Raw genomic sequence first — 14,361 nt, 5'->3', positions numbered from 1 at the left:
CAGCTAATATACACCACACCAGCTAATACACACCACACTAGCTAATATACACCATACCAGCTAATCCACACCATCTAATATGCACCACACCAGCTAATATACAACATACCAGCTAATACAAGCCACACCAGCTAATATACACCATACCAGCTAATACACACCATCTAATACACATCACACCAGTTAATATACACCACACCATCTAATACACACCACACCAGGTAATATACACCACACCAGCTAATACACACCACACCAGCTAATATTGTCATGTACTGTCATGTTGTGTCTTGTCTCTGTCCTTTCCCTTCACCCTGTCTCCCTCTGCTGGTCGTTGTTAGGTTACCTTTTCCCCCAGCTGTGCCTTGTCTCCTCCTAACCACCTCGTCACCCCGTTTTCCACCTGTTCCCTTTTTCCCTCTGATTAGGTCCCTATATCTCTCTCTGTTTTTGTTCCTGTCCTTGTCGGATTCTTGTTTGTTGTGTTTCATGCCTGAACCAGACTGTCATCATGTTTGCTGTAACCTTGTCTTGTCCTGTCGGAATCTGCCGGTCCGTCTGAGCCTACCTATGTTTGGTAATTAAAGAAGCTCTGTTTAAGTTAATTCGCTTTTGGGTCCTCATTCACTCACCGTAACAGAAGAATCCGACCAAGAATGGACCCAGCGACTTCGGATCCTCTCCACTCAGCCGTCGGGATCCAGGGAGCGATGCTAGGCAGACACGAGCAGGAAGTGTCTGCTGCTCGACATGCCGTTGAGACCCTGGCCACCCAAGTCTCCAACCTCACAGAACAGGTTCACCATCTCCGCCTCGATCCACCGGCCACTTCCAGGGCTTTCGAATCTCCGGAGCCCAGAATCAATAACCCGCCGTGTTACTCTGGGGAGCCCACTGAATGCCGCTCGTTCCTCACCCAGTGTGATATTGTGTTTTCTCTCCAGCCCAACACTTACTCCAGGAGCACTGCTCGTGTCGCCTACGTCATATCTCTCCTTATTGGACGGGCTCGTGAGTGGGGCACGGCAATCTGGGAGGCAAGGGCTGAGTGTACTAACCAGTATCAGGACTTTAAGGAGGAGATGATACGGGTTTTTGATCGATCTGTTTTTGGGGAGGAGGCTTCCAGGGCCCTGTCTTCCCTATGTCAAGGCAATCGATCCATAACAGACTACTCTATTGAGTTTCGCACTCTTGCTGTCTCCAGTGGCTGGAACGAGCCGGCCTTGCTCGCTCGTCTTCTGGAGGGTCTCCGCGCAGAGGTAAAGGATGAGATTCTCTCCCGGGAGGTTCCTTCCAGCGTGGATTCCTTGATTGAACTCGCTATTCGCATTGAGCGACGGGTTGATCTTCGTCACCGAGCTCGTGGAAAGGAGCTCGCGCTCTCCGTCGCCCCCCTCTCCGCATCACTACCATCTTCCTCTGCCGGCTCGGGTGCTGAGCCCATGCAGCTGGGAGGTATCCGCATCTCGACTAAGGAGAGGGAACGGAGAATCACCAACCGCCTCTGTCTCTATTGCGGTTCCGCTGGTCATTTTGTCACTTCATGTCCAGTAAAAGGCCAGAGCTCGTCAGTAAGCGGAGGGCTACTGGTGAGCGCTACTACTCCTGTCTCTCCTTCAAGATCCTGCACTACCTTGTCGGTCCATCTACGCTGGACCGGTTCGTCAGCTTCCTGCAGTGCCTTAATAGACTCTGGGGCGGAGGGCTGTTTTATGGCCGAGACCTGGGCTCGGGAACATGACATTCCTCTCAGACAGTTAAAGGAGCCCACGGCCTTGTTCGCCCTGGATGGTAGTCCTCTCCCCAGGATTCAGCGTGAGACGCTACCTTTAACCCTCACTGTTTCTGGTAATCATAGTGAAACCATTTCTTTTTAAATTTTTCGTTCACCTTTTACACCTGTTGTTTTGGGCCATCCCTGGCTAGTTTGTCATAATCCTTCCATTAATTGGTCTAGTAATTCTATCCTCTCCTGGAACGTCTCTTGTCATGTGAAATGTTTAATGTCTGCTATCCCTCCTGTTTCCTCTGTCTCTTCTTCACAGGAGGAGCCTGGTGATTTGACAGGGGTGCCGGAGGAATATCACGATCTGCGCACGGTGTTCAGTCGGTCCAGGGCCACCTCTCTTCCTCCACACCGGTCGTATGATTGTAGTATTGATCTCCTTCCGGGAACCACCCCCCCCCGGGGTAGACTATACTCTCTGTCGGCTCCCGAACGTAAGGCTCTCGAAGATTATTTGTCTGTAGCTCTTGACGCCGGTACCATAGTCCCCTCCTCCTCTCCCGCCGGAGCGGGGTTTTTTTTTGTCAAGAAGAAGGACGGGTCTCTGCGTCCCTGCATAGATTATCGAGGGCTGAATGACATAACAGTGAAGAATCGTTATCCGCTTCCTCTTATGTCTTCAGCCTTCGAGATCCTGCAGGGAGCCAGGTTTTTCACTAAGTTGGACCTTCGTAACGCTTACCATCTCGTGCGCATCAGGGAGGGGGACGAGTGGAAGACGGCGTTTAACACTCCGTTAGGGCACTTTGAATACCGGGTTCTTCCTTTCGGCCTCGCTAACGCTCCAGCTGTCTTTCAGGCATTAGTCAATGATGTCCTGAGAGACATGCTGAACATCTTTGTTTTCGTTTACCTTGACGATATCCTGATTTTTTCACCGTCACTCCAGATTCATGTTCAGCACGTTCGACGTGTCCTCCAGCGCCTTTTAGAGAATTGTCTTTTTGTGAAGGCTGAGAAGTGCACTTTTCATGCCTCCTCCGTCACATTTCTCGGTTCTGTTATTTCCGCTGAAGGCATTAAGATGGATCCCGCTAAAGTCCAAGCTGTCATTGATTGGCCCGTCCCTAAGTCACGCGTCGAGCTGCAGCGCTTTCTCGGCTTCGCGAACTTCTATCGTCGTTTCATCCGTAATTTCGGTCAGGTGGCAGCTCCTCTCACAGCCCTTACTTCTGTCAAGACGTGCTTTAAGTGGTCCGTTTCCGCCCAGGGAGCTTTTGATCTCCTCAAGAATCGTTTTACATCCGCTCCTATCCTTGTTACACCTGACGTCTCTAGACAGTTCGTTGTCGAGGTTGACGCGTCAGAGGTGGGCGTGGGAGCCATTCTTTCTCAGCGCTCCCTCTCTGACGACAAGGTCCACCCATGCGCGTATTTTTCTCATCGCCTGTCGCCGTCGGAACGTAACTATGATGTGGGTAACCGCGAACTGCTCGCCATCCGGTTAGCCCTAGGCGAATGGCGACAGTGGTTGGAGGGGGCGACCGTTCCTTTTGTCGTTTGGACTGACCATAGGAACCTTGAGTACATCCGTTCTGCCAAACGACTTAATGCGCGTCAGGCGCGTTGGGCGCTGTTTTTCGCTCGTTTCGAGTTCGTGATTTCTTATCGTCCGGGCTCTAAGAACACCAAGCCTGATGCTTTGTCTCGTCTCTTCAGTTCTTCAGTAGCCTCCACTGACCCCGAGGGGATTCTCCCTGAGGGGCGTGTTGTCGGGTTGACTGTCTGGGGAATTGAGAGGCAGGTAAAACAAGCGCTCACTCACACTCCGTCGCCGCGCGCTTGTCCTAGGAACCTTCTTTTCGTTCCCGTTCCTACTCGTCTGGCCGTTCTTCAGTGGGCTCACTCTGCCAAGTTAGCCGGCCACCCTGGCGTTCGGGGTACGCTTGCTTCCATTCGCCAGCGTTTTTGGTGGCCCACCCGGGAGCATGACACGCGTCGTTTCGTGGCTGCTTGTTCGGTCTGCGCGCAGACTAAGTCCGGTAACTCTCCTCCTGCCGGCCGTCTCAGGCCGCTTCCTATTCCCTCTCGACCGTGGTCTCACATCGCCTTAGATTTTGTCACCGGACTGCCTTCGTCAGCGGGGAAGACTGTTATTCTTACGGTTGTCGATAGGTTCTCTAAGGCGGCTCATTTCATTCCCCTTGCTAAGCTTCCTTCTGCTAAAGAGACGGCACAAATCATCATCGAGAATGTTTTCAGAATTCATGGCCTTCCGTCAGACGTCGTTTCGGACAGAGGTCCGCAATTCACGTCTCAATTTTGGAGGGAGTTTTGCCGTTTGATTGGGGCTTCCGTCAGTCTCTCTTCCGGCTTTCACCCCCAGTCTAACGGTCAAGCAGAACGGGCCAATCAGACTATTGGTCGCATCTTACGCAGTCTTTCTTTTCGCAACCCTGCGTCTTGGTCAGAACAGCTCCCCTGGGCAGAATACGCCCACAACTCGCTTCCTTCGTCTGCGACCGGGCTATCTCCTTTTCAGAGTAGCCTCGGGTACCAGCCTCCGCTGTTCTCATCTCAGTTCGCCGAGTCCAGCGTCCCCTCCGCTCAGGCTTTTGTCCAACGTTGCGAGCGCACCTGGAAGAGGGTCAGGTCTGCACTTTGCCGTTATAGGACGCAGACTGTGAGGGCTGCTAATAAGCGTAGAACTAAGAGTCCTAGATATTGTCGCGGTCAGAGAGTTTGGCTCTCCACTCAGAACCTTCCCCTTAAGACGGCTTCTCGCAAGTTGACCCCGCGGTTCATTGGTCCGTTCCGTATTTCTCGGGTCATTAATCCTGTCGCAGTTCGACTCCTTCTTCCGCGATACCTTCGTCGCGTCCACCCGGTCTTCCATGTCTCCTGCATCAAGCCCGTCCTTCGCGCCCCCGCTCGTCTTCCCCCCCCCCCCCCCATCCTTGTTGAGGGCGCACCCATCTACAGGGTCCGTAGAATTTTGGACATGCGTCCTCGGGGCCGTGGTCACCAGTACCTCGTAGATTGGGAGGGGTACGGTCCTGAGGAGAGGAGTTGGGTTCCCTCTCGGGACGTGCTGGACCGTGCGCTGATCGAGGATTTCCTCCGTTGCCGCCAGGTTTCCTCCTCGAGTGCGCCAGGAGGCGCTCGGTGAGTGGGGGGGTACTGTCATGTACTGTCATGTTGTGTCTTGTCTCTGTCCTTTCCCTTCACCCTGTCTCCCTCTGCTGGTCGTTGTTAGGTTACCTTTTCCCCCAGCTGTGCCTTGTCTCCTCCTAACCACCTCGTCACCCCGTTTCCCACCTGTTCCCTTTTTCCCTCTGATTAGGTCCCTATATCTCTCTCTGTTTTTGTTCCTGTCCTTGTCGGATTCTTGTTTGTTGTGTTTCATGCCTGAACCAGACTGTCATCATGTTTGCTGTAACCTTGTCTTGTCCTGTCGGAATCTGCCGGTCCGTCTGAGCCTACCTATGTTTGGTAATTAAAGAAGCTAGTTAATTCGCTTTTGGGTCCTCATTCACTCACCGTAACAAATATACACCACACCAGCTAATACACACCACACCATCTAATATACACCACACCAGCTAATACACACCACACCATCTAATACACACCACCTAATACACACCACACCAGCTAATATACACCACACCATCTAATATACACCAGCTAATACACACCACACCAGGTAATATACACCACACCAGCTAATACACACCACACCAGCTAATATACACCACACCAGCTAATACACACCACACCATCTAATATACACCACACCAGCTAATACACACCACACCATCTAATACACACCACACCATCTAATACACACCACACCAGCTAATATACACCACACCATCTAATATACACCAGCTAATACACACCACACCAGCTAATACACACCACACCAGCTAATACACACCACGCCATCTAATACACATCACACCAGTTAATATACACCACACCAGCTAATACACACCACACCATCTAATATACACCACACTAGCTAATACACACCACACCATCTAATATACACCAGCTAATACATACCACACCAGCTAATACACACCACACCAGCTAATACACACCAGCTAATACACACCATCTAATACACACCACACCAGCTAATATACACCACACCAGCTAATACACACCACACCAGCTAATACACACCACACCAGGTAATACACACCACACCAGCTAATATACACCACACCATCTAATACACACCACACCAGCTAATACGCACCACAAAGCTAATACGCACCACACCATCTAATACACACCACACCAGCTAATATACACCACACCAGCTAATATACACCACACCGGCTAATACACATCACACCAGTTAACACACCACACCAGCTAAATACACACCCCACCATCTAATATGCACCACACCAGCTAATACACACCACACCATCTAATATACACCAGCTAATACATACCTCACCATCTAATATACACCAGCTAATACACACCACACCATATAATACACATCACACCATCTAATATACACCACACCAGCTAATATACACCACACCAGCTAATACACATCACACCAGTTAATATACACCACACCAGCTAATACACACCACACCATCTAATATACACCAGCTAATATACACCACACCAGCTAATACACACCACACCAGCTAATACACACCAGCTAATACACACCATCTAATACACACCACACCAGCTAATATACACCACACCAGCTAATACACACCACACCAGCTAATACACACCACACCATCTAATACACACCACACCAGCTAATACACACCACAAAGCTAATACGCACCACACCATCTAATACACACCACACCAGCTAATATACACCACACCATCTAATATGCACCACACCAGCTAATATACACCACACCAGCTAATATACACCACACCAGCTAATACACACCATACCAGCTAATACACACCAACACAAGAAATGAGACAGACACTAAAAGCGGTTCTCACCTTCATAGTCTTGGCTCCCTCCACCAGACTGCCTCCTAGGAAGGTGCTGTACATGATTCTGCAGAACCCTCTGGAGACGCTGAAGGTAAAGTGGAACAGGCCCATGATGACGGACCAATAGAAGGAGACCAGCGTCATCACCATGTCCTTCACTGTCATCTTCTTCATCCTCTTCATCTGCTTCTTCAGGCTCTTCATGGACAGAACCTGTAGAGGAAAGAAGTCCTTGGTAGTCTTTAAATGGATCGACTGGCTGTAGATATATACTTTTGATATTGTCAAATGTAATACATTTACATTCATCAGGAACATGACGTTGTAGCGTAGCGCCATCAGGGCGGTCCGGACCGTGGTCACAGAGAAGAAGCCCATCTCAGGGCTCTCCTCTTCCGGTTTCTCCTTCTCGCTCTCCTCCTTCACGGCCGACCGCTCCCCGATGTCGGACATCTGGGCGGCCAGCTGCATCTCAAAGATGGTGTCCTCACAGAAGTTAACGAACAGCTCCATCTTCTCCTTTTCCCCGCCCTCGTTGACCACGTCGAAGATGAACTGGCGTTTGGACTCTTTGACCTGGGGCTTCTCCCACTGCGTACGACTAGACTCACTGATCTCGAAGTAGACCCTCTCGATGCGCTTGGCACTGCCCATGATCTCGATACGGCCCAGGTACGGCTGGAAGTAATTCAGCACACTCTCAGCCAGCTCCAGGAAGGTCTGCAGGCGCGTGTCGTGGGGCATGTGTTCAGACAGGTTGGTCAGAAGCACGGCCACGTTGAAGCCGATGTCTTTGGCCGGCTCGTGGAAACGCTCCACAAACTCCTCGTAGTCCAACAGCTCATTCTCGTCAGGCTCAGCACAGGAGAGCAGGAACTCCGTCTCAGACTGGGTATAGTGCTTGTGGCTCTCCATGGCTTTGTGGAAGTCTCTCTTGGAGATGACCCCTTTCCCATCCGGGTCGTACTCCTTCATAACAATAATAACACTTCACTGCATTTGAAAGACACTGATCAAGACACTCAATGTACATTAAAGGTACAAAAGTACATTAAAAGTACATTAAAAGTACATTAAAAACACATTAAAAGTACAAAAGTACATTAAAAGTACATTACAAGTACATTACAAGTACATTAAAAACACATTAAAAGTACAAAAGTACATTAAAAACACATTAAAAGTACAAAAGTACATTAAAAACACTAAAAGTACAAAAGTACATTAAAAGTACATTACAAGTACAAAAGTACATTCAAAGTACATTAAAAGTACATTAAAGTACCTTGAAGGCGTCGGACGACGTCAGGTCTTTGAGTTTAAGGAACATGTCGAAGAACTTGAGGATCATCTCCACGTTGTTGGAGGACTCTACTAGCATGTCCACCATCTGCTTCCCGATGGTTCCGTTGACCACGTTGCCTTCCAGCATGGACAGCAGCATCACAACCATGTCTTTCTGCAGATCCATCAACTCTTTCAACAACTCTATCTGGCTCGAGTCCTGAAGGAAGGACAACAACAATACACTTAGAAAACTGTTCAGAGCATCAAGAAAACATGGATGTGGCTATTGCCAATGCTGCTGCTGCTACTACTACTACTACACCTACTACTACTACACCCTCTACTACTACACCTTCTACTACTACTACACCTACTACTACTACACCCTCTACTACTACACCTTCTACTACTACTACTACTACTACACCTAATACTACAACTACTGCTGCTACTACTACTACTACACCTACTACTACTACACCCTCTACTACTACACCTTCTACTACTACTACTACTACTACTACTACTACTACACCTAATACTACAACTACTGCTGCTACTACTACACCTAATACTACAACTACTGCTGCTACTACTACTACTACACCCTCTACTACTACACCTAATACTACAACTACTGCTGCTACTACTGCTGCTACTACTACTACTACACCCTCTACTACTACACCCTCTACTACTACACCTACTACTACTACACCCTCTACTACTACACCCACTACTACTACACCCTCTACTACTACTACACCTACTACTACTACACCTACTACTACTACACCCACTACTACTACTACACCCACTACTACTACACCTAATACTACAACTACTGCTGCTACTACTACACCTACTACTACTACACCTACTACTACACCTACTACTACTACACCTAATACTACAACTACTGCTACTACTACTACACCCACTACTACTACACCTAATACTACAACTACTGCTACTACTACTACTACTACACCCACTACTACTACTACACCCACTACTACTACTACACCTACTACTACTACACCCACTACTACTACTACACCCACTACTACTACACCTAATACTACAACTACTGCTACTACTACTACTACTACACCCACTACTACTACTACACCCACTACTACTACTACACCTACTACTACTACACCCACTACTACTACTACACCCACTACTACTACTACACCCACTACTACTACATTTACTACTACTACACCCACTACTACTACTACACCCACTACTACTACTACACCCACTACTACTACACCTACTACTACTACACCCACTACTACTACACCTAATACTACAACTACTGCTGCTACTACTATACCTACTACTACACCTACTACTACACCTACTACTACTACACCTAATACTACAACTACTGCTACTACTACTACTACTACACCCACTACTACTACTACACCCACTACTACTACACCTAATACTACAACTACTGCTGCTACTACTACACCTACTACTACTACTACACCCACTACTACTACTACACCCACTACTACTACACCTAATACTACAACTACTGCTGCTACTACTACACCTACTACTACTACACCTACTACTAAACCTACTACTACTACACCTAATACTACAACTACTGCTGCTACTACTACTACACCTACTACTACTACACCCTCTACTACTACACCTAATACTACAACTACTGCTGCTACTACTACACCTACTACTACTACACCTACTACTACACCTACTACTACTACAACTACTGCTGCTACTACTACACCTACTACTACTACACCTACTACTACTACACCTACTACTACTACTACACCCACTACTACTACACCTAATACTACAACTACTGCTGCTACTACTACACCTACTACTACTACTACACCCACTACTACTACAACTTCTACTACTACTGCTACTGCTACTACTACTACTTATACTACTACTGGTACTACTACTACACCTTCTACTACTATTGCTACCACTACTACTACAACTTCTACAACAACTTCTACTACTACTGCTACTGCTACTACTACTACAACAACTTCTACTACTACTGGTACTACTACTACAACTTCTACTACTACTGCTACTACTACTACAACTTCTACTACTACTGCTACTACTACAACAACTTATACTGCTACTGCTACTACTACTACTACAACAACTTCTACTACTACTGCTACTACTACTACTACTACAACTTCTACCACTACTGCTACTACTACTACAACTACTACAACTTCACTACTACTGGTACTACACCTTCTACTACTACAGCTACTACTACTTCTACTACTACAACTTCTACTACTACTACTACTACTACTTCTACTACTACTTCTACTACTACTACTACTACTACTACTACTTCTACTACTACAACTTCTACTGCTGCTGCTACTACTACTACTACTACTACTACATACATAGTAAATCAATGCTACTGACCTGTGACAGCTTCATCTGCATGTGAGCGAAGACATGGAGGAAGCCAACGACAGCGTCCCACAGACGGCTATGAGCTAGACTCTGCTGGTTCCCAGTACACGGTCCCTACAACACAAAAACACAGACGGCTGTGAGCTAGACTCTGCTGGTTCCCAGTACACGGTCCCTACAACACAAAAACACAGACGACTGTGAGCTAGACTCTGCTGGTTCCCAGTACACGGTCCCTACAACACAAAAAACACAGACGGCTGTGAGCTAGACTCTGCTGGTTCCCAGTACACGGTCCCTACAACACAAAAACACAGACGGCTGTGAGCTAGACTCTGCTGGTTCCCAGTACACGGTCCCTACAACACAAAAACACAGACGACCGTGAGCTAGACTCTGCTGGTTCCCAGTACACGGTCCCTACAACACAAAAAACACAGACGACCGTGAGCTAGACTCTGCTGGTTCCCAGTACACGGTCCCTACAACACAAAAAACACAGACGACCGTGAGCTAGACTCTGCTGTTTCCCAGTACACGGTCCCTACAACACAAAAACACATCATGGTACATAAGTCTGCCTGTGAAAACATTTTTCTGTACTATATCGAGGGAGAATAAGGATAGGCCTGGGATCAACAGTACCTGTATGTACTCTGTGAGAGTATTGAAGACCTGTTTCGCCACGTTAATTGCCTTGGAGAAATTGCGCTGTCCTTGTTCATCAATGACGTCCTTTCCCGAATAGTACCAGTAGAAATCACTGATGGATTCCTGTGTGTCGAGAGAAAAGCCACTTAGACAAGTGGTTATCAACAGTACGATGACTCTATTTGGCAGAGTTGAAGCGCCTGTAACGATATAACCCGAAGAAGACTGTAAAAGGTGAGCTCACCTGAACTCTCAGAAGGTAGTCCACGGTAGAGATGATGATGTTGACCGTAGTGTTGTTCCCCGTCTGTGTTCGCAGGTAGTTCTGAAAGTCTTTCCACATCGAGGCGGAAGGTTGGGAAGAATAACAACACAGACGACGTTCTATAGTGATGCACGACTACAATGAGAGATTCCAGGTACAACTGGGAGGAACCGGGGTTCTGGGTATTGACTAGGGGGGGGGGGGGGGGGACAACAGTAGTCTGGTGAGGACTTGGGCTAGACGACAGTACCGCTCACCTGAGTTGTGACCCTCACAGAGCAGCTGCAGGAAGCGGAACAGGTCACAGGTGAACTCATCGTCCTGCATCACCTTCTCTCCTGTACGGTGGCGGGGAGACAGACGGACACACGGACACACGGGAGGGACAGCAGAGAGCATCAATAACAGAGCTGGCTGGTTTTGATCCACAATCACTACTGATCTGACTGAGGTGTGGAGTAAAACCCAGGTACACCTGGGACACAAGATACACCTGGGACACAAGATACACCTGGGACACATGATACACTTGGGACACAAGATACACCTGGGACACATGATACACCTGGGACACAAGATACACCTGGGACACATGATACACCTGGGACACAAGATACACCTGGGACACAAGATACACCTGGGACACATGATACACCTGGGACACATGATACACCTGGCACACAAGATACACAAGATACACCTGGGACACAAGATACACCTGGGACACACGATACACCTGGCACACGCGATACACCTGGCACACACGATACACCTGGGACACATGATACACATGATACACCTGATACACCTGGGACACATGATACACCTGGCACACACGATACACCTTGGACACACAATACACCTGGGACACATGATACACATGATACACCTGGGACACATGATACACCTGGGACACATGATACACCTGGGACACATGATACACCCGGCACACACATCACATGATCCGAGTCTGGAATGGGTGAGAAACATGGGAGTGATCTGAGTCGGGAATGGGTGAGAAACATGGGAGTGATCTGAGTCTGGAATGGGTGAGAAACATGGGAGTGATCTGAGTCTGGAATGGGTGAGAAACATGGGAGTGATCTGAGTCGGGAATGGGTGAGAAACATGGGAGTGATCTGAGTCTGGGATGGGTGAGAAACATGGGAGTGATCTGAGTCTGGAATGGGTGAGAAACATGGGAGTGATCTGAGTCTGGAATGGGTGAGAAACATGGGAGTGATCTGTCTGGAATGGGTGAGAAACATGGGAGTGATCTGAGTCTGGAATGGGTGAGAAACATGGCAGTGATCTGAGGTGAAGCGGTACTAACCGAAGCAGCATTTTATACCGGAGTCTTTGAGCCAATAAAGTACGATTATGCAAATAGAGGGTAAACAGAGTTGTTGACCTCTTTTATATTAGGTCCTTGTAGAAGCAGTAGTATTGAGTCTAAACTGGGACAACTAAGCATGCCCGGCAGGCCTACAGTATACGGACTGTGTTTAAAAGGCTGCCTCTAAAGTAATGACGCTAATGAAAAGAAGACGACACGGTGAGGCTGTGACACGTCCACTGTAATGTTACCAACTCTGACAACATAGAGATAACTTGGCGACTGAATTCCATGTCGGAGAGAGAAATAGAAACAGGCTTGAAAGTGCTTCGGATGATACAGTGAGGTAAAACAGAGATAATCACTGGGATAGAGATAGCTACTTTGATGTATTTCAGAGAGAGTATAAATGACCGGTGTGACCGCTGGGTTAAGGCTTGCTACTTTACACGGCCCAGGCTACGGGAGAAAAAAACATCGATATCAAATTGCTGCTAGTATTGCTAATGGTTTATGAAGGCAACAATACAAGGTCACACTAGAACGTATATTTGGTGAGTTCCCTTTCAGACATATTTCACCATGACAGAGCAGATATGAAGTCTCATTAAGTGGCTAATTGGTCAACAGGGGATATGTTTCACCTCCACATTGACTCTGTACCGTAACACCCTGTATATAGCCTCCACATTGACTCTGTACCGGTACCCCCTGTATATAGCCTCCACATTGACTCTGTACCGGTACCTCCTGTATATAGCCTCCACATTGACTCAGTACCAGTACCCCCTGTATATAGCCTCCACATTGACTCTGTACCGGTACCCCTTGTATATAGCCTCCACATTGACTCTGTATCGTAACACCCTGTATATAGCCTCCACATTGACTCTGTACCGGTACCCCCTGTATATAGCCTCCACATTGACTCTGTACCGTAACACCCTGGCATATAGCCTCCACATTGACTCTGTACCGGTACACCCTGTATATAGCCTCCACATTGACTCAGTACCAGTACCCCCTGTATATAGCCTCCACATTGACTCTGTACCGGTACCCCTTGTATAAAGCCTCCACATTGACTCTGTACCGGTACCCCCTGTATATAGCCTCCACATTGACTCTGTACCGGTACCCCCTGTATATAGCCTCCACATTGACTCTGTACCGTAACACCCTGTATATAGCCTCCACATTGACTCTGTACCGGTACTCCCTGTATATAACCTCCACATTGACTCTGTACCGGTACCCCCTGTATATAGCCTCCACATTGACTCTGTACCGTAACACCCTGTATATAGCCTCCACATTGACTCTGTACCGGTACCCCCTGTATATAGCCTCCACATTGACTCTGTACCGTAACACCCTGTATATAGCCTCCACATTGACTCTGTACCGTAACACCCTGTATATAGCCTCCACATTGACTCTGTACTGGTACCCCCTGTATATAGCCTCCACATTGACTCTGTACCGTAACACCCTGTATATAGTCTCCACATTGACTCTGTACCGTAACACCCTGTATATAGTCTCCACATTGACTCTGTACCGTAACACCCTGTATATAGCCTCCACATTGACTCTGTACCGTAACACCCTGTATATAGCCTCCACATTGACTCTGTACCGGTA

The 14,361-nt window shown here is 47.9% G+C and overlaps 1 protein-coding gene across 1 annotated transcript in view; it reads right to left on the bottom strand.

The window, feature by feature from the left end:
* Positions 1–14,361, bottom strand: part of ryr2a (ryanodine receptor 2a (cardiac)) — a 368,722-nt gene that overhangs the window by 37,043 nt on the left and 317,318 nt on the right. The window contains exons 79-85 of the mRNA XM_090217873.1: positions 11,639–11,719; positions 11,361–11,449; positions 11,111–11,239; positions 10,475–10,579; positions 8,010–8,228; positions 7,028–7,693; positions 6,731–6,937 (exon numbers count right to left, since the gene is read on the bottom strand). Of these exons, the coding sequence (XP_090073999.1) occupies positions 6,731–6,937; positions 7,028–7,693; positions 8,010–8,228; positions 10,475–10,579; positions 11,111–11,239; positions 11,361–11,449; positions 11,639–11,719 (1,496 nt within the window). The remainder of the gene's footprint in view (positions 1–6,730; positions 6,938–7,027; positions 7,694–8,009; positions 8,229–10,474; positions 10,580–11,110; positions 11,240–11,360; positions 11,450–11,638; positions 11,720–14,361) is intronic.

The sequence above is a fragment of the Oncorhynchus mykiss genome, chromosome 23 (genome assembly GCF_057628025.1).
Source record: "Oncorhynchus mykiss isolate SJ-2025 chromosome 23, ASM5762802v1, whole genome shotgun sequence".
Lineage (NCBI taxonomy): Eukaryota > Metazoa > Chordata > Actinopteri > Salmoniformes > Salmonidae > Oncorhynchus > Oncorhynchus mykiss.
The sequence above is the reverse complement of the archived record's forward strand: the minus strand, read 5'-3'. Positions and strand labels throughout refer to the sequence as shown.